Below are 18,609 nucleotides of genomic sequence, written 5' to 3'. Positions count from 1 at the left end.
GCGGAGCAGACTCAATGGGCCAAATGGCCGACTTCTGCTCTTTGTCTTATGGTCTAAACATGTACAAGCTTCCCATCAAACAGAAACCAAAACAATGGAAAGAAATAACAATGTTAGTAAATAGCAAATATTTGCAGGGCTGTAGAGAAAGAGCCAAGAAAGAGAACTAATATATGGATCTTTATGAGCCAACAAATAATACAAAGGGCCAATTGCTCTCATTCTGTCCAACTGGAATCTATGATTCTAGCTCAGGCCTAAAATATTTCCATTCTCGACAGAGAAATGAGCAATAGCTTTGACAGTCAGTATTGTGTTCTCGCCAGTAGAAAGTTGAAAGCCATTTGGTATCTACCTATGCTGAAGGACTATAATTTCATCCATGAGATTCTTCTCAGCTTGAAGGCTTGCATAGAGTGGGACCTCTTGAAGTTCAGTTTGGCTGGGAGGTGCATTATTATACTGCTGCTTCAAGCTTTCTGACAACCTGCTAGCAATCACAAAAGAATTGTTAAATAAGAGTCTGCGCATTGTAAATCAACATGAATCTGATGCATTATATTTTAGTTAGCTATGGAATGGGCCTTCCGGTCCAACCAGCCTCACCATCCAGCAACCTTCCAATTTGAGTCGAGCCTAATCCTGCTGAAAGGTCTCAGCTCGAAACATCAACTGTACACTTTTCCACAGATGCTGCCTGGCCTGCTGAGTTCCTTCATCATTTTGTGTGTGTTATTCAGCCCACTGAGTCTGCTCCACCATTTTGTTATGGCTGATCCCAAATCCCATTCAACCCCACACATCTATGCTCTTACCATATCCTTTGATGCCCCGGCCACTGAGGAATCTATCAACTTCTGCTTTGAATATACCCACGGACTTGGCCTTCATCACAGTCTGTGGCACAGCATTCCACAGATTCATTACTCTTTGACTGAAAGAAAATTCTTCTTTACTTCTGTTCTAAGAGGTCACCCTTCAATTTTAAGGCTGTGCTCTCTAGCTCTGGATACCCTCACCAGAGGAAACATTCTCTCCACATCCCGTTTATCTAGTCCTTTCAACACTCAGTATGTTTCAATGACAGGGGTCCCCAATCTTTTCTGCACCGCGGACTGGTTTAATATTGACAATATTCTTGTGGACCAGCCGATGGGGAGTGGAGGGTTGTTAATCACAACTGAAATATAGGTGATAATTTAACTATGTCACTTACAAGTGGCTAATACACTCAATTTTGTTTCTAAAATGGTTTATCTAACGAATTTAATATTAAACACACAAGTGTATTTTCCTCGCATGAATAAAGTGATAAGTCAATTATACGTCACTTATAAGTCAATAGCATCTTAACAATTTAAGTAACGTTTGGATATTAAACACACAGCGCATATTTTCCTTGTACAAACATATAAAATCATTGCAACACACCAATATCGCTGAATCAGTGAGAGCCCTGGGCTTGTTTCCCTGCAACAAGATGGTCCCATTGAGGGGTGATGGGAGACAACGATACTTGAAGCATGTTCCTTATGTCCAGTCTATTCCGCAATTTAGCTTTTGTTGCATTCATTGCAGAAAACCCCACTTCACAGAGATATGATGTTGGAAATGGAAACAACAGTGCTTTCGTGGCTACCTCAGGATATTCAGCCTCGACTTTGATCCAGAATGCCGGCAGAGAAGTTATGTCAAACTTATTTTTCAGCCCACCGTCATTTGCAAGCTCGAGGAGTTGATCTTCTTCCCACAATAACATGGTTGATTCACCAAGGACATTCATGAATGGGTCACGGACCCATTCCTTTGCACGTCTTGGGTCATTTGCAGTTGGGAAGTAACGCTTGAATTCTGTCGACAGCAAAGATATTGATCGCACACCAGCTGTGAGAAGGATGGTGCTGCCTCAGTCTCTCCCAAAATCCCAGCTAATTCTGGGGACTTGTCAAATATGCCCCTGTCCACTCACTGTCCCCACAGTTCCAGTTTGGCTTTGAAAGCAGACACTTTATTTGCCAACTTGAAGACAGTTGTCATTCTCCCCGAAGTGACAAAGTGAGTTCATCGAGCAGGTTGAAGATGTCACACAGGTAAGCACATATTGCTGTCCACTCCTCGTCACATGGTGACTCGATGTCCTCTGCTATGTCATCGATTCTCCTTGAAACTGTGGTAGCTGAAAGAGAAACCCGTGTCATCTTGTTAGCCGCAGCTTCTCCCAACAGTTCACTGCACATGTCCTTGGCAGCAGGCAGAATCAATTCTTCACTAACAGTGAAAGGCTTCTTAGCCTTAGCAATACGGCTAGCCACTAAGTACGACGCTCTCAGAGCAGCAGCATTTGTGTAGTGGCTCTCAGCACTTGCTTCTGTCCCGCTTGCTCACGTTTCTTCTGCTCAAAAACTCAAATGGATTGTCTTTGCGTGCAGGGTGCTTGGACTTAAGGTGCCGAAGCAGTTTTGAGGGTTTCATTGCCTCATTAGACAGCTTGTCTCCACATATCACACACAGGGGGCTTCCCTACCACCTCTTCCAAAGAAATTCTCAAGCAATGTTTGTTTTTTACTCATTGAGTAGTTGTAGGTTAATGACCGGCTGATGACCTTGCGTGTTTAGTGACCTCACATGCATTCAAGTTCAACAGTGTGCATGACAGGGAATGAGGGAAGGTGCAGCTGACTCATATTGTTTCATATAACCAAATCATATCGTTCCCTCGTGGCCCAGTAGCACATGCTTTGCAGACCAGTATTGGTCCGCAGCCCAGTGGTTGGGGACCACTGTTCAATGCGATCCCCACACGTCCTTCTAAATTGCGGTGAGTACAGGCCAAATGCTCCTCCTGTGTTAACCCCCTGATTTGCGGGATCATCCTCGTGAACCTCCTCTGGACTCCCTCCAATAACAATGCATCCTAAGGGGCCAAAAACAGCTGACAATACAGGCTATGAACGAGTTCCGTTCCTGAGTCCGTCTTTAAGTCAGAACAAGTACATCTGGTATTATTTAGCGTCAGTTAGACAAATGTTTGTCTTAGTATATAGTATATATTTTACCTTCCTTTGCATATAAAACACTTAAGAAACATATGTATTTCAATAATTAAACCACTGCGTTGCTTAGTAATAATTGTAGCTTTCATTGGGGCAGGGCCTTTCATATGCTCCATTATTCTCACTTTATCCTTTAAAATTGTTCCGATCATTGACTGACTGTAGCCTAACACTTTTCCAATGACCGATGACGTTTCACCTCTTTCCAAATGCTTTATTTCCACTTTATTTTCAATCGCAATCACTTCCCGTCAATGGAACAGAAACTCTGCGGGCGGCGGATCCCGACCTCCGCTGGGTCCTAAAGTCCACTGCAGGTTAAATGGGACAAGTGGGGGCTGTGCTGGGTTTGAGTATTTGATCCTCCACAATATTCCGCATGGGAATTTAAACTGGAGGTGGCAGTGTTTTTTTATATAAGGTCCAGTTGCGAGCTCGATATCAACCAGTGTGCTCGGGAGTGGTCTGTCACTGGATCGAACTCGGAAACCTTCGTTCTCGAGCCTGACGCTGATCTCACTGCATCACCAGCCAACCAGAAAAGTGGGGGGGGGGGGGTATCAGGGTGAATCATGCTAAGAAAAATTTAAGCCAAATACAAAGTTACACACTCAACACAGTGTCAACGGCAACGACTTAAAATGGTGGAAGGCGTCGCGATCTGAAATGGCAGATGACATTCTCCTTCCTCAGTTCGTAAGTACAAGCTGTTCATGAGTCGGACGTTCGTAACTCGGGGACTACTCCAAGTGCAGCCTGATAAAGCCTCAGCGTTATCTCTTTGTTTTTATATTCTATTCACCTTGAACTAACTGCCAACATTGCATTTGCCTTTAGTAAATTAACCTTCTGGCGTCTTGCACAAGAACTCCTAAGTCCCTTGCACCTCTGAAGACTGAATTTTCTCCCCGTTTAGATAATAGTCTGCACTATTGTTCTTTTTACCAAAATTCATTATCATACGTTTCCCAACCCTGTATTCCACATAATTTTTTTAAAACCCATTCTTGCAATTTGTCTAAGTCATCAATGCCATTATCCAAACCATTAACAAACAATGTGAAAAGAATCGATACCAATACTGATCCCTGAGGAACAGCACTAGTCACTGGCAGGCTCCCTTTATTCGCTCACTGCCTTCTGCCTGTCAGCTACTCCTCTATCCATGCCGTACAGTTTCTGTAATGCCAAAGGATTTTATCTTGTTAAGCAGCCTCATGTGAGGCACCTTATCAAATGCCTTCTGGAAATCCAAGTAAATGACATCCACTGCCTCTCCTTCGTCTGCCCTGCTTGTTACTTTGCTGACCATGCAAACCATGCTGACTTTGACTTATTTTATCATTAGTCTCCAAGTACTTCAAAACCTCATCCTTAATAATGGACTCCAACACTTTCCCAAGCCTGAGGTTAGGCTAACTGACCTGCAACTTCCTCTCTTTTGTCTTCCTCCCTTCTTAAAGAGTAGAATGACATTTGCATTCATCCAGTCCTCCAGGACCATGCCAGAATCAAGTGATTCTTGAAATATCATGACCAATGCATCCGTTACCTCTTTAGCAACCTCTTTCAGGACTTTGGGATGTAGTACATTTGGTCCATGTGATATCCACCTTAAGACCTTTCAGTTTGCCCAGCACTTCTTCCTTTGTAAAACAGCAGCACTCAATCCTGCTCGCTGAAACTCACAGACAGCTAGTGCCTTCCACAGCAAAGAATGAAGCAAAGTACTTAAGTTCATCTGCCATTTCTATGTCCCCCATTATTACCTCACCAGCATCATTTTGCAGTGGTCCAGTATCAACTCTCACTTTCCTTTTATCTATATACTACCAAAACTCTCAAGCTCTGTTTGTGACCTCCAATTAGAGCATTAAGCGGAACTATTTTTGGCTAAATTAACTTAAAATGTGCTAACTTACAGAAAGCAGGGAAAGTTCAGGGTTATATGTTCGTATAAAATTGCGCACTCGTCAAAATCAACAGCCCACTTTCACCCAAGAGCCGATGTCAGCCATGGTGGAAACCGCGACACAGCACCACGACATATGCGCATGGCCAGCCTCAGAAGTGACTCACGATGCTCACAGCAGCAACACCAACCGGAGCACAGGGGCAGAGATGCTCCATTTCGAGCAGCCACATTCTGCTAATCACCATCAGAATGTGCAGGATTGGGACAGATCTAACTACCACCCATCAATAAGAGATAATTAAATCTTATTGTAATGACATAGTAGTGGTAGAGGCAGGTTCGATTTTGTCATTTAAAAAAAAATTGGATAGGTATATGGACAGGAAAGGAATGGAGGGTTATGGGCTGAGTGCAGGTAGGTGGGACTAGGTGAGAGTAAGTGTTCAGCACGGACTAGAAGGGCCGAGATGGCCTGTTTCCGTGCTGTAATTGTTATATGGTTATAAGGGTGGCAGATCAATCAGAAATGATGCCATCAAAAGTGTCCCTCGTTAAACGAGGAGGAGCTATATTTGCCTAGCTACGCATCCTTCTTCTTTAATAAACTGAAGTTTCCTTCTTTAATTTCCAAAGCAAAGTGATACCAATAGCATTCAGGAAAATTTAATGTTCATTCTGGTCACATCAGAGTGCAATACCCTTCTCTCAAAGGGTGCCCCAACGGGTCACCCCGTTGTCTAGTTCTTTATATAACTGAAAACCCTTTCTGTATCCTGTTTTATATTATTGGCTAGTTTGCCCTCAGATTTCATCTTTTCTCTTCTTATGGCTTTTTTAGTTACCTTTTTGTTGGATTTTAAAATCTTCTCAATCATCCAACTTCCCACTTACTTTTGTTACTTATATGCCCTTTCCTTGGCTTTTATGCAGTCCTTAGCTTCCCTTGTCAGCCACGTTGCCGAGCCTTGCCATTCAAGAACAACTTATTATGAGGGATATATCTATCCTGCTATTCCCAGAAACTTCAGCTACCTTTGTTCTGACATCATCCCCTCCAGTATCCTCCTCCAATCCACCTGGGGCAAGCTCCTCTCTCATGCCTCTGTAACTCCCTTTATTCCATTGCGATACTGATACATGTGACTTAAGGTTCTCCATCTCAAACTGCAGTATAAATCAATCTTATTATGATCACTGCCTCCTAAAAGCTCCTTTATGGTAAGCTGACTAATAAGATCCTGGTTATTACATAGAATGAGAATCAGTTTATTATCACTGGCATGTGTCGTGAAATACGTGAACTTAGCAGCAGCAGTTCAATGCAATACATAATAGAGAAGCAAAATGTAAAAATAATTAATTAAAGCAATTACAGTATATGCATATTGAATAGATTAAATATTGTGCAAAAACAGAAATAATATGCAGGTTTCCCCCGCTATCTGAAGGTAGAGCATTCCTATGATATTGTTCGTAAGCCAAAATGGCATAAAGCAAAGAAGCAATTACCATTAATTTATATGTGGAAAAATTTTTGAGCATTCACAGACCCAAAAAAATAACCTACCAAATCATTCCAAATCACACATAAAACCTAAAATAACACTAACATATAGTAAAAGCAGGAAAGGTATGATAAATACACAGCTATATAAAGTTGAAATAATGTATTTACAGTGTAGTTTCGCTTACCCGAATGGGGAAGACTGAGTCAAAACCAATTCGTCGAAAAAAAATTGACACATACACGCATGCGCACACACCAGCTAGCGCAAGGCTTCATGGTCATGGTCGTCTTTCTCGAGGTAAACACAAGTTTACAGCAGGCGTCTTTTTTCGTAAAAGCGAAAATCCTCTTCCGGTTAGCGAAAACAGGTACTAATGTAGGTCTTTCGTAAAAGTGAAGCGTCGTAAAGCGAATGTTTGGAAAGCGGAGGACACCTGTATATTAAAAATGTGAGGTAGTGTTCATGGGCTCAATGTCCATTGAAGAATCGGATGGCAGAGGGGAAGAAGCTCAACACCCAATCTAAGACAGACTTTCCCCTAGCAGGCTTGAGCACAAGCTGCTCTAAAAAGCCAACCCATAGGCATTCAACAAATTCCCTCTCTTGCAATCCAACATCAACCTGATTTTGAATTGAATTAACTTTATTACTTACACTTTACTGAAGGACAAACCAAGGTAGAACGTACAAGGTAAATGGTAGGACACTGAGGAGAACAGTAGAACAAAGAGACCTAGGAATACAGATACAAAATTCCATAAAAGTGGCATCACAGGTAGATAGGGTAGTAAAGAGAGCTTTTGGTACATTGACCTTTATAAACTTCTTCAACCATCTGAGGTGAAAGAAGCACTGTTGTGCTTTTTTCACCACACAGCCAGTATAGACAGACTATGTGAGATCTGTGGAATTAAGTCAAGTCAGACACCACATACTTTTAATCAACCATTTCTTCTTTATTGCAACTTCAGCTGGCGAGAGATCCGAGATCTACAGTGGGCAAGAATCCCCTCTTGGCAACCGGACCCCTGTCCTAGGATCTCTAACTTACATATAGATACCATCCCTTTTATACAGGTATTTTGCAGAACTTCTAACAGTTACAACAGCTTTTGAGTTACTTCCCCTTAAGCAATCAGCACAGCAAAAGGTCCATATTTGTCCATGCGGATCTAGGTGCAAAGCCTGCTCTGATAGTTTTGACCACAGGTTAATTATAAAGCAGCAACAATCTTAAACAAAAAGGAAACAATTCAGTCTGCTATACTTCACATATCTGACTAACTCAGATTTGCCATTTCAGCAGAACAGCTAGCAACCTTTTAGCCTTAAAAGGGGGCAATAATGCACCAAAAAATCCTTTAGCCGTAGAAGGGAATAAGACAGTCCCTCCATTACATTATCAGATCCTCGGTGATATTCATGCCAAGGAACTGAAAAGCTGTTCACCCTCTCAACCCCAGATCCATTGATGTCAATAGGGGCTAACCATTCTTCATGTAATCCACAATCAGCTCCTTTGTTTTTGTGACATTGAGGGAGAGGTTGTTTTCTTGACATTACTGTATCAGAGTGATGACTTCTTCTCTGTAGGCTGCCTCATTATTATTTGAGATCAGGCCAATCAGTGTAGTGTCGTCAGCAAATTTAATTAGCAGCTTGGAACTGTGGATGGCGACACAGTTATGGGTATACAGAGTAAAGGAGAAGGCTTAATACAGAGCCCTGAGGGGCACCTGCTTTGAGGGTCAGAGGTGAGGTAGCCCACTCTTACCACCTGCCGGCGATTGGATCTTGCTACACAAGGCAGGGCAAAGGCAGAGGTCTCGGAGCTTCTTGTCGAGCCTGGAAGGAATTATGGTGTTGAATGCTGAACTGTAGATCCAGAACAGCATTCTCACATAAGCATCCTTCTTCTCCAGATGTGTAAGGACAGTGTGTAGAACAGTGGCTATTGTGTCATCTGTCGATCAATTGTGTCGGAAGGCGAATTGTAGGGGGAGTGCCCAATCCCCTTGCATATTGAAGTTCCTCACTACAATTGTGACATTACCCCTATTAGCTATTAGTCGGCCCTCCTTATCCACAGAGGATTGGTTCCAGGATCCCCCCGCAAATACGAAAAAAATGTGGATGCTCAAGTTCCTTATATAAAATGTTATATTTGCATATAACATACCCACATCCTCCTGTATACTTTTAAATTGTCTCTAGATTACTTATAATACCTAATACAATGTGAATACTATGTAAATAGTTGTTATTCTGTATCATTTGGGGAATAATGACAAGAAAAAAAGTCTGTACATGTTTAGTAGAGACGCAACCATCATAGCTCTTCTGGGAACACTGATGCCGCCTGGGCATCAGCCAATCCCAATTCTCCCATGATCTTTAAGTTCTTGAGGCTGTAGCGCTTTACATAGCTAGTCGGCCATCCCTTACTAGCCTTAAGCTCCTTCCTCTTGCTCACAACACAAGTAGCGAACGAACAAGACGCAAGGCAATTACAGTTCTTATAATACCTAATACAATGGAAATGCTATGTAAATACTTGTTACACTGTATTGTTTAGGGAATAAGGACACATTGGAGGAGGCTCAATGATACTAAAGTCAGGATCCATGAGGGTTAAGGGCTGAGGACAGCTTCGGCAAGCGACATGCCACTTTTCAAAAGATCTAAGATTACTACTTTCTCAGCGAGAGATAGCACTTTATGCTCCCTCTTAGCCTTTGAGGAATTGCTTTGACCACTTAAATGCTTTTAGGAGCCATTTTTTCACAGAAACAAAGTAGTGACTGAACAAGACGCTAGGTGAACAATGCTCAAACAACGAGTGCTGGAGAGAGAACTTCTGGGGGGGGGGAATGGGGGTGGGGAGAGAGGAGTACAAGCTAGGGGGTAACCTGCTGAGTTCCTCCAGCATTTTGTGGATGTTACTCTCCTTAGTTATCCCGTTCTTAGAGTTGGAATTGGTTTATTATTGTCACGTGTACTGAGATATAGTGAAAAAACTGGCTTGCATTCCATTCAGATTGATTCATTACATAGTGCATTGAGATAGTATGAAGAAAAATAATAATAGTATGCAGAAAACAGTGTGATAATAACAAAGAAGGTGAAGTGCAGGTAGCAATCAGTTTCAAGATCATAAGAAGGCAGATTGTGAGATCAAGACTCAGACTTATCATCCAAAGGAACCACTAAAAGTGTGATAGAAGCTGATGGTATGTGCCTTCAGACTTTTGTATCTTTTCTGCTCTTTTTTATGTTTTTTTGGGGGTTTCTTTGTTCTGTGGCTGCCTGTTCAGCAACCAATCTCAAGGTTGTATAATGTATACATATTGATAATAAATGTACTTTGAACTTTTGAGTTGTAGAGTCACATGTTAATCCACAAACATATTACCAGATGTCAGATTTGAGCCAGGGTCTTTTAAACTGTGAGGCTTGATTTAGACTGCCCCCACCCGACCAGGAAACCACCTGGATAGAATCTGCCTAGCTAAGCTGTCACAGAATCTTTCACCTTTCATCTTGCTCTTCTGAACATCTGTGTACAAACCCATTCTCTTCAGTCATACTTCATAAGAGCCCACATGCCATGAATCAGTCTTGTGAACTCTCCAAACACACTTTCCATAACTTAATGATTGTTTGGTAGCACAGTAGCAGTTAGCGCATTGCTTTACTGCACCAGTGATCACAGATTACAGTTAAATTGAGCAAACCTTGGATCTTCCTTGGTGATGGGCCCACTGCCTCACCTCACCTCAGTTCTGCCGCATCAAATTGCCTCAAGGTCCAAAGGGAAGTTATAGGCTATTGTTTGTGATGATCATTTGCCAGAAAAAGAATGAGTAACAAAGTAGTCAGTTGTTTCCTTTGTTTTGTTAGCCACCAGCCAGAAGTCACTGAGATTCACCAGTGCCATCTTGAACCGGAAGTCTCAGACAGCACAGGCAGATAAGAGGTTGGCCTCTTAAAATATGGAGGAATTTCTTCACAAGGGCACTGTGAATGTTAGGAGTTCTCTACTTCAAGGACAATGAATATAGAATCATTTTCCAGAATCAGATGAAGTTTGGAATCTTTGCACATTGTGCTGGCGCTGCTATTTCATAATGGACTAGGAGCTCTTCACCCATCCACAACTGTTATATATTAGAACGTCACATTGCACAACTCACTTTAGCCCAACAACAGTACATTACCTGGCAGCCTGCTCTGTGGACTGCAGCAATTCATTACATTTGGTCAATTCCTTATACAGTTGTTTCTGTTGGGGATTTTTACTCTGAATGACGTGGTCTTCTTCTCCCTGTGGTTTTTTGTTCTGTTCTTCATTTTCCTCCATTGATTTCTAATAAGCAAAGAGATTGTAAAATTTAAATAAGATCTTAAGAACTTAAAAAGGAGCAGACCCTCCAAGTCTGTTCATTCAATAAGACCATTTACCGTATGATCTTCTTCCTCAGTGATCTTTCACCTCAGCACCATTATTATAACTGTTAATATACAGATTCAATCAATCTACATGATCAGTTTATTTCTCCAGTCTATTATATTTACTTACTGTGATACAACATGGAATAGACTAATACAGTGGCATCAGCACCGGACTTCCAGGTGAATGGTCCTGCATCAATGCTGGGTTGAGCATTGAGCTAGCAACTCAGCCTCATAAAAACAGACAAATACCAAGGAAATATCAAAAAGTGCCACACAATCTGCCAGAAGATGCAAAAAAGAACTGCAATAACAACAAACCTACTAACCGGTACTTTGGACTGTGAGAGGAAAATAGGGCACATGGAGAAAATCCAAGCATTTCCACAGGAAGGGTGTACAGACTCGTTACAGATGCCAACGGAATTGAACTCTGAACTCCAACAGCCCAAGCTATAACAACTTTACACTAACCGCTACGCTATCATGGAGCCCTATACCGTGTTGGACGCTGACAGCAGACCAGATAGACATTTATAAAATTCTAAAGAAGCATAGATGCAGTAGATATATTTATTTTCTCCAAGGGTCATGTACCCCTGACCAGGTTAAAGAACCAACAGAAATGGAAAACACAATGGAGTCTGGTATCGCTATAAACTAATAATGTTTATTAGTGACTAAGCAACACAGTACCTATATCAAACAGATTAGCAATGATATAGATATATATATGTGTGGAAATAGGAACAAAACTAGGCTCTTTCAAACCTAGGGGTAAATGGGTGCAGTTACGATGGGATGAAGGGAGTTCAGTTCAGTTCATGGTATTTAGTTGAGTAACATTGGAGAGAGACAGAGAGAGAGAGGTGAGAGGTGAGCTGTCACCATCGATCTTCCCGTTGTCTTCCAAAATCCTGTTGTGGTCACCGACTATGACCAGAGCAACATACGACCATTCCTCAGTGGTGGAACTATCACCCAGGCAAGGGTGGACTCACAAATAATTCCCCACCGGTCGCCCTTTTCACATTGTGAGCCACTGATTGATTTCCCCTGAAGCGAACCTCCAAAAACCCCACCTTCGTGTGGGTGCAACAAAGCTCATTCAGTGTCTGTACTGTGTGCCTCGTGGTGTGTCTTGGTGTGTCTGTCTGTCTAACAGCGGACCTGGCTTTTACCTCTCCATGTTGGACACCAGCTGTCCATCAACCTGCTCTGTTCTTCGCTTTCTGCAGGAATTCTACAAGCAGGCAAGTCCTTGGGGAAAAGGTAAACATGCTGGCAGAGAACCATAACAATCAATCTTTCGAGCAGTTTCTGTTTCTCTCTCTCTCATTGTGCTGGGCACTTCCCTCTCTCTCTCTCTTAATTCAGTTCATAGGGTCTATCCTGAACCCCTTTTCAAACTAGGGTGACCCCTAACACAAGGAAGAAGTGATAAATACAAGAGGACATCGCTTTAAGGTGAGAGAGAAGAAAAGCTCAAGATGCGTAGGGCAAGTGTATTTTTCTCTACAGAGTGGCAGATACAAGGAATGTGCTGCCAGATACAATAGTGCCATTTAAAGGGCATATATACAGAAATCTGAATATGCATGAAATGGTGGGATATGAATTGTGTGGAAACAGAAAGAATTAGTTTCATTTGGCATCATGATTTGCATAGATATAATGGGCTGACGGGTCAGTTCTATTATGAATATATTCTACTTAAGCCTCCAGAACACGCTAAAGACATTTTTGGAGGTTCACCCTCGAATGACATTTCCTCTCATCTCAATCCTCAGTCCTCAGAGCCTGTGTTCCTGCTCCTAGATTCCTCAGCCTGAGGAAACATCTTCCATGAATCTAGCCTGCCAAAACCTTCAACAATTTTTCAAATTTTGACTGGATCTTCACTTATTCTATTAAACACCCAGAATGTATTCCCAGTCAACTCAATCTATCACATGGCAAACCTGCCAACTCTGAAAACAGGCAAGTGCATAAAACAGATTCTTTTAGAGGTCAAAGAGAATGCATTAAAATATAATGAAATGCCAAATACATTACAAAGGAGACTATTTTCTAATTATTCAACCATATGTGATATCAATTTAAAGCAGTGATAACTGAATTAACGATGAAAATAACAAACATTATAAAACCAACTAAAACTGAACCTTCACATAATACTAGAGACAGAGACCTACAAATACAATTTAAACCAAGCTTAATTTTTCACATGCTTTTACTGAATAAGGTGGAATAACAAAAAATAGGAATATGCTCTTAGGTACAATAGGCCTGTCATCTTTGTCTCTCATTTTCTTTTGATTAGTTTTGTCACTCACTCGCTCATTCAAAGACATTTCATGTCTCACTGATGCAAAATATCCAGTCTCTTGACCAGGAGCTGGCAAGAACTTAGGTGAAGACAAGTTGACCAGTTAAGATCCAAATTGTTGCACAGTAAATTGTTGTCAGTTGAAAAATTAGACAGGTAACTATAATGGTTTGTTGAAATAGACTGGGTACAACTAGCACCCAAGCCACAACTCAGCACAAAGTAATCAGCTCTTTGATCCCATTCCACTATTTATTTCAGCTCCATTTCCTTGCCATTTATTGTAAAAAAAAATCCTTACCTAAACAAAATCCATTCTTGATGCTGCATTTTAAAATGCACCATTACCACGCTCACTATCCTCCCTAAACACTATCACTCCACCTCCAAGGCAATGGAAGAAAATTAAGAAAAAATGTTTACCTTAGAGTAACTTGAACTTTCATGAGATATACCAGGTAGCATAGTAATGTCGCAGCAACAACCTTGCACTCAATATCAGCAAGACTAAAGAGTTGATTGTGGACTTCAGGAAGGGTAAGATGAGGGAAAACAAACCAATCCTCATAGAGGGATCAGAATTGAAGAGAGTGAACAATTTCAAGTTCCTGGATGTCAATATCTCTGAGGACCTAACCTGGATGCAACGTATTGATGCACCTATAAAGAAGGCAAGACTGCAGCTATATTTCATTTGGAGTTTGAGGAAAGTTGGTTTGTCAAATAAAACACTTGAAAACTTGTATAAATGTACCATTGAGAGCATTCTACTTGGCTGCATCACCATTGGGTATGGGAGGTGCTACTGCACAAAATCAAAATAAGTTGCAGAAACATGCAAAATTCGTCAGCTCATGGGTACCACGCTCTGTAGTTTTCAAGACATCTTAGTGGTGCCTCAGGGAGGCAGCGTGTCCATCAATAAGGATCCCCACCACCCAGGACATGCCCTCTTTACACTGTTACCATCAGGAATGAGGTACAGAAGCCTGAAGGCACAATTCAGCAATTCAGGAACAGCTTCTTCCACTCTTTTATCTCCAGTAACATTCACAGCTTTTCTCACTGCATCTTCCTGTGCAACCACAGGAGATATAACTTCAACCTGTTTCCTTTTCTCTTCCCACCATTTAGGGTACCAAACACACCTTCCAGATGAAGCATCATTTCAAATCAATGATCATGACATTGTTTCCTTGATACTGAAGAAACCAAAAAAAGTGGGTAATCACTTCCTTAAACACTTTCACTCAATATGCATGAGTGCCCCTGCTCTTCCATCAACCAATCACTTTAATTCCCCATCCCATTTTGATTCTGATCTCTCCATCTCTGGCTTCATCCACACTTCTTAAAGAAGCCCAATGCTAGTGTTTCTACTGCCATGCTGTCAGTATTTCATTTTAGCAATTTCTGCAAAAGCAGTGTGTCCTGTTGGTAGAATATTTTCATTTTGGCTAGAGCTACGAAGCCCTGCCGCTCAACTTAAGAAAATTGCATCAGCTAATCAGGATGGCGGAATTGGGAGAAAGGTCTAGAGAGTGGGGCAGAGAGAGATTTGTGACGGGCAGTAGTCTGGTTCGGGGTCGTTTTGGGAGGAGTTGCGGAGAGGACAAGAGGTTAAGATGGCTGAGAATGCTGTGGGAAGGAGCATCCCCAAAGCACGAATGGGTCAACATTTTGAGTGAAGTTTGGACTGTGGTGCATGCTTTCACGCAGATCGTGGGTCCAGCACATGAGTAAAAAGACAATTCCAGGATGAGCTCCAACTTTATGTGCATATTTGGGCTGGTTCAATGTAATGGGCCCTTTTATTATTTTTTCTTTTCTCTTCTTTCCTACTAACTAGTCTGGATTCCCTCACCATAGGAAACACCCTCTCCACATCCACCCAATCTTGTCCTTTCAACATTCAGTAGGTTTCAATAAGATTCCCTTGCGTTCGTCTAAATTCCAGAGAGTACAGGCTTAAAGTTGCCAAATGCTCCTCATTCCCAGAATCATCCCCATGAACCTCCTCTGGACTCTCTCCAATGACAACACATCCTATCTTTGGTATGGAGCCCAAAACTGTTGACAATACTCTAAATGCAGCCTGACTAGTGTCTTACAAAGCCTCAGCATTATCTCCTTGCTTTTATATTCTATTCCCCTTGAAATAAATGCCAACATTGTATTTGCCTTCTTTACCAGTCTCAGCCTGTAAATTAATCTTCAGGGAGTCTTACACGAGGGCTCCCAAGTTCCTCTGCAACTCTGATGTTTGAACCTTCTTCCCCATTTAGATAATAGTCTGCACTATTACTCCTTTACCAAAATACATCATCATACATTTCCCAACACTATATTCTATCTGCCACTTTTTTGCTCATTCTTCAAAATTTGTCTGTCCTGCTGCTTCCTCAGCACTACCTACCCTTCACCTTTCTTCGTATCATCTAAATACTTTGCCACAAAGCCATCAACTCCAATATCCAAATCACTGACAAACAATGTGAAGTAGCGGTCCCAATACTGACCTCTGCGGAACACCACTAGCAGCCAACCAGATGAACCCCCTTTATTCCCATTCGCTGCTCCCTGCCTGTCAGCCATTCCTCTATCCATGCTAGTATACTTCCTGTAACGCCATACAATTTTATCCTGTTAAGCAGCCTATGTGTGCACCTTATCATGTGCCTTCTGTAAATTATATCCACTGCCTTTCCTTTGTCCACCCTGCTTGTTACTTCCCAGAAGAGTTCTAACAGATTTGTTAGGGAAGATATCCCTTTGTAGAAACTATGCTGACTTTGACTTATTTTATCATTGGTCTCCAAGTAGTACCCTGAAAGGTCATCCTTAATAATAAACTCCTACACTTTCTCAACCACTGAGGTTAGGCTAACTGGCCTATAATTTCCTTTCTTTTACCTTCCTTTCTTATTAAAGTGTGCAGTGACATCTGCAATCTTCCAGTCCTCTGGGACCATGCCAGAATGAAGCTATTCCTGAAAGGTTATGACCAATGCATCTATTAGCTCTTCAGCAACCTCTTTCAGGACTTTGGAATGTAGTCCATCTGGTCCAGGCGACTTATCCACCTTAAATCCTTTTTGAGTTTGCCTTGCACTTTTTCCTTTGTAATAGCAATGGCACTCACTCCTGCTCCCTGACACTCACTGACCTCTGGCACACTGCTAGTGTCTTTGCCACAGTGAAGACTAATGCAAATTACAGTCTGTCATTTCTCTGTCCCCCATTACTACCTCACCAGCATCATTTTAGTGGTCCAATATCAACTCTTACCTCTGTTTTAATCTTTATATATCTGAAAAAACTTTCAGCATCCTGCTTTAAGTTATTGGCTAATTTGCCCTCACATTTCATTTTTTCCCTTCTTATATCTTTTCAGTTGCCTTTTGTTAGATGTTAAAAGCTTCCCAATCATCCAACTTCCCATTCACTTTTGCTACCTTATATGCCCTTTATGTAGTCCCTAACTTCCCTTGTCAGACACAGTTGGCTACCCCTGCCCGTTGAGAACTTTTCCTGTGGGAGATAGCTATCCTCTGCCATGTGAACTATTCCCAGAAACTTCAGCCATCTCTGCTCTGCCATAATCCCCGCCAATATCCTCCTCCAAACCACCTGGGCAAGCTCCTCTCTCGTGTCTCTGCAATTCCCTTCATTGCATTCTGATACAGATACATGTGACTTTTGCTTCTCTCTCTCAAATTGCAGTATGAATTCAATCATTTTATGATCACTGCCTCCTAAGGGTTCCTTTACATTAAGCTCCCTAATAAGATCTGAATCAGAACCACACAGCATCGAAAGAAGCTGCAAAAAGTTATGAACTCAGTCAGCTCCATCATGGGCACTAGGACATCTTCAAGGAGCAATGAATACCTCAAAAAGGCATCATCCATCATAAGGGCCCCCATCATCCAGATCATGCCCTCTTCTCATTGCTACCATCAGGGACGAGGTACTGAAGGCACATCAGCAACGGCTTCTGCCCTTCTGACATCAGATTTGTGAATAGACATTGAACCCATGAACACTACCTCACTACTTTTTTTGCACTACTAACATATGTAAAACATAACTATTTAACATATGTGAATGATATATGCTGGGAATATTAAAGCTGATTCTGATTTCCTGTATTATGTAGGTCTGGTTGTCCCATTATAGGAATTCGAGGCTTTGGAAAGGATGCAGAAGAGGTTCAGCAGAATGTTGGTTGGATTAGAGGGAATATGCTATGATGAGAGAGGCTGGACAAACTTGGGTTGCTTTCTCTGTAGCGCTGGAGGCTGACGGGAGAACTAACAGAGGTTTATAAGATTATGGGATGCATAGACAGAGTAGACAGACAATATCTTTCTCTGAGAGTTGAAATATCTCATGCTAGAGGGCATGCATTTAAGGTGCAAGGGGTAGTTTCAAAGGAGTTGTGAGGGGCATTTTTTTTAAATATATACAGAGTGGTGGGTGCCTGGGACATGCTGCCTAGGGTGGTGGTACAGGCAGAACATTAAGAGATTTTTAAAAGATATCTCCATAGGCAGAAGAATGAGAGGAAAATGGAAGGATATATCCACTGTGTAGACAAAGAGATTAGTTGAGTTAGCCATTTAATTACTAATTTAATTGGTTTGGCACAACATTGTGGGCCAAAAGGCTTGCTCCTGTACTGTTACAGGGCATGGGTGATCCATAGGTGAAGAACAGGTTACAACTAAACTAAACAGGTGACCACTATCCCTGAAGGTAAGTTTGCTAATGATACTTGGGAGGGTTTAAACCAGTGAGGCCGTGAGTGGGACTCAGAATGACAGTGCAGTAGGTGGGGAAGCCACTCAGTTAGAAAAAACAGGCAAGTCCACTGAGAAGAGCAGAGTCAGAAGAAGCATGAGAGGCTTAACTACATTTAGTTTAATGTAAGGAGCTTCATAGCAAGCTGGATGAGCTGACAGTGTGGAGCAATGTGGAAACAGAATTGATGTCCAGGTTGGACTTTTCATCAGCATTTTCCAAGTGATCGAAATGAAATTAGAGAGAAGTTGATCATGAGCAATATACAAGAACAATTTTTTATCATTTCTATCTGCAATTGTGTAGGGACTCACTTTGAATAAGTGTGCAAATAAGATTTCCTCATCTGAGGAAGACTTCTTTTTTTGCTATAGAGGAAATGCAGGAAAGGCTCACCAGACTGATCCCTGGGATGGCACTACTGACATGAGGCAAGGTTAAGACATTTGGTTGTTATTATAAATGCCAGAGTTTAGAAGAATGAGAGGAGACCTCACTATAAATTAAAACTCTAATGTCCTGGGTAAATTAGATACTGGAAGAATGTTG

At 41.7% G+C, this 18,609-nt stretch overlaps 1 protein-coding gene across 11 annotated transcripts in view; it reads right to left on the bottom strand.

The window, feature by feature from the left end:
- LOC132381790 (centrosomal protein of 63 kDa-like) overlaps window positions 1-18,609 on the bottom strand; it is a 156,306-nt gene that overhangs the window by 67,759 nt on the left and 69,938 nt on the right. For 10 of the 11 annotated variants that reach the window (XM_059951400.1, XM_059951427.1, XM_059951369.1 and 7 more), the window contains 2 exons: window positions 10,694-10,842; window positions 356-490 (listed from right to left, as the gene is read on the bottom strand). In XM_059951400.1, coding sequence (XP_059807383.1) covers window positions 356-490; window positions 10,694-10,842 — 284 coding nt within the window. The remainder of the gene's footprint in view (window positions 1-355; window positions 491-10,693; window positions 10,843-18,609) is intronic. The other variant, XM_059951410.1, reaches the window with a different exon arrangement.

Source organism: Hypanus sabinus, chromosome 2 (genome assembly GCF_030144855.1).
Source record: "Hypanus sabinus isolate sHypSab1 chromosome 2, sHypSab1.hap1, whole genome shotgun sequence".
NCBI lineage: Eukaryota > Metazoa > Chordata > Chondrichthyes > Myliobatiformes > Dasyatidae > Hypanus > Hypanus sabinus.
The sequence above is the reverse complement of the archived record's forward strand: the minus strand, read 5'-3'. Positions and strand labels throughout refer to the sequence as shown.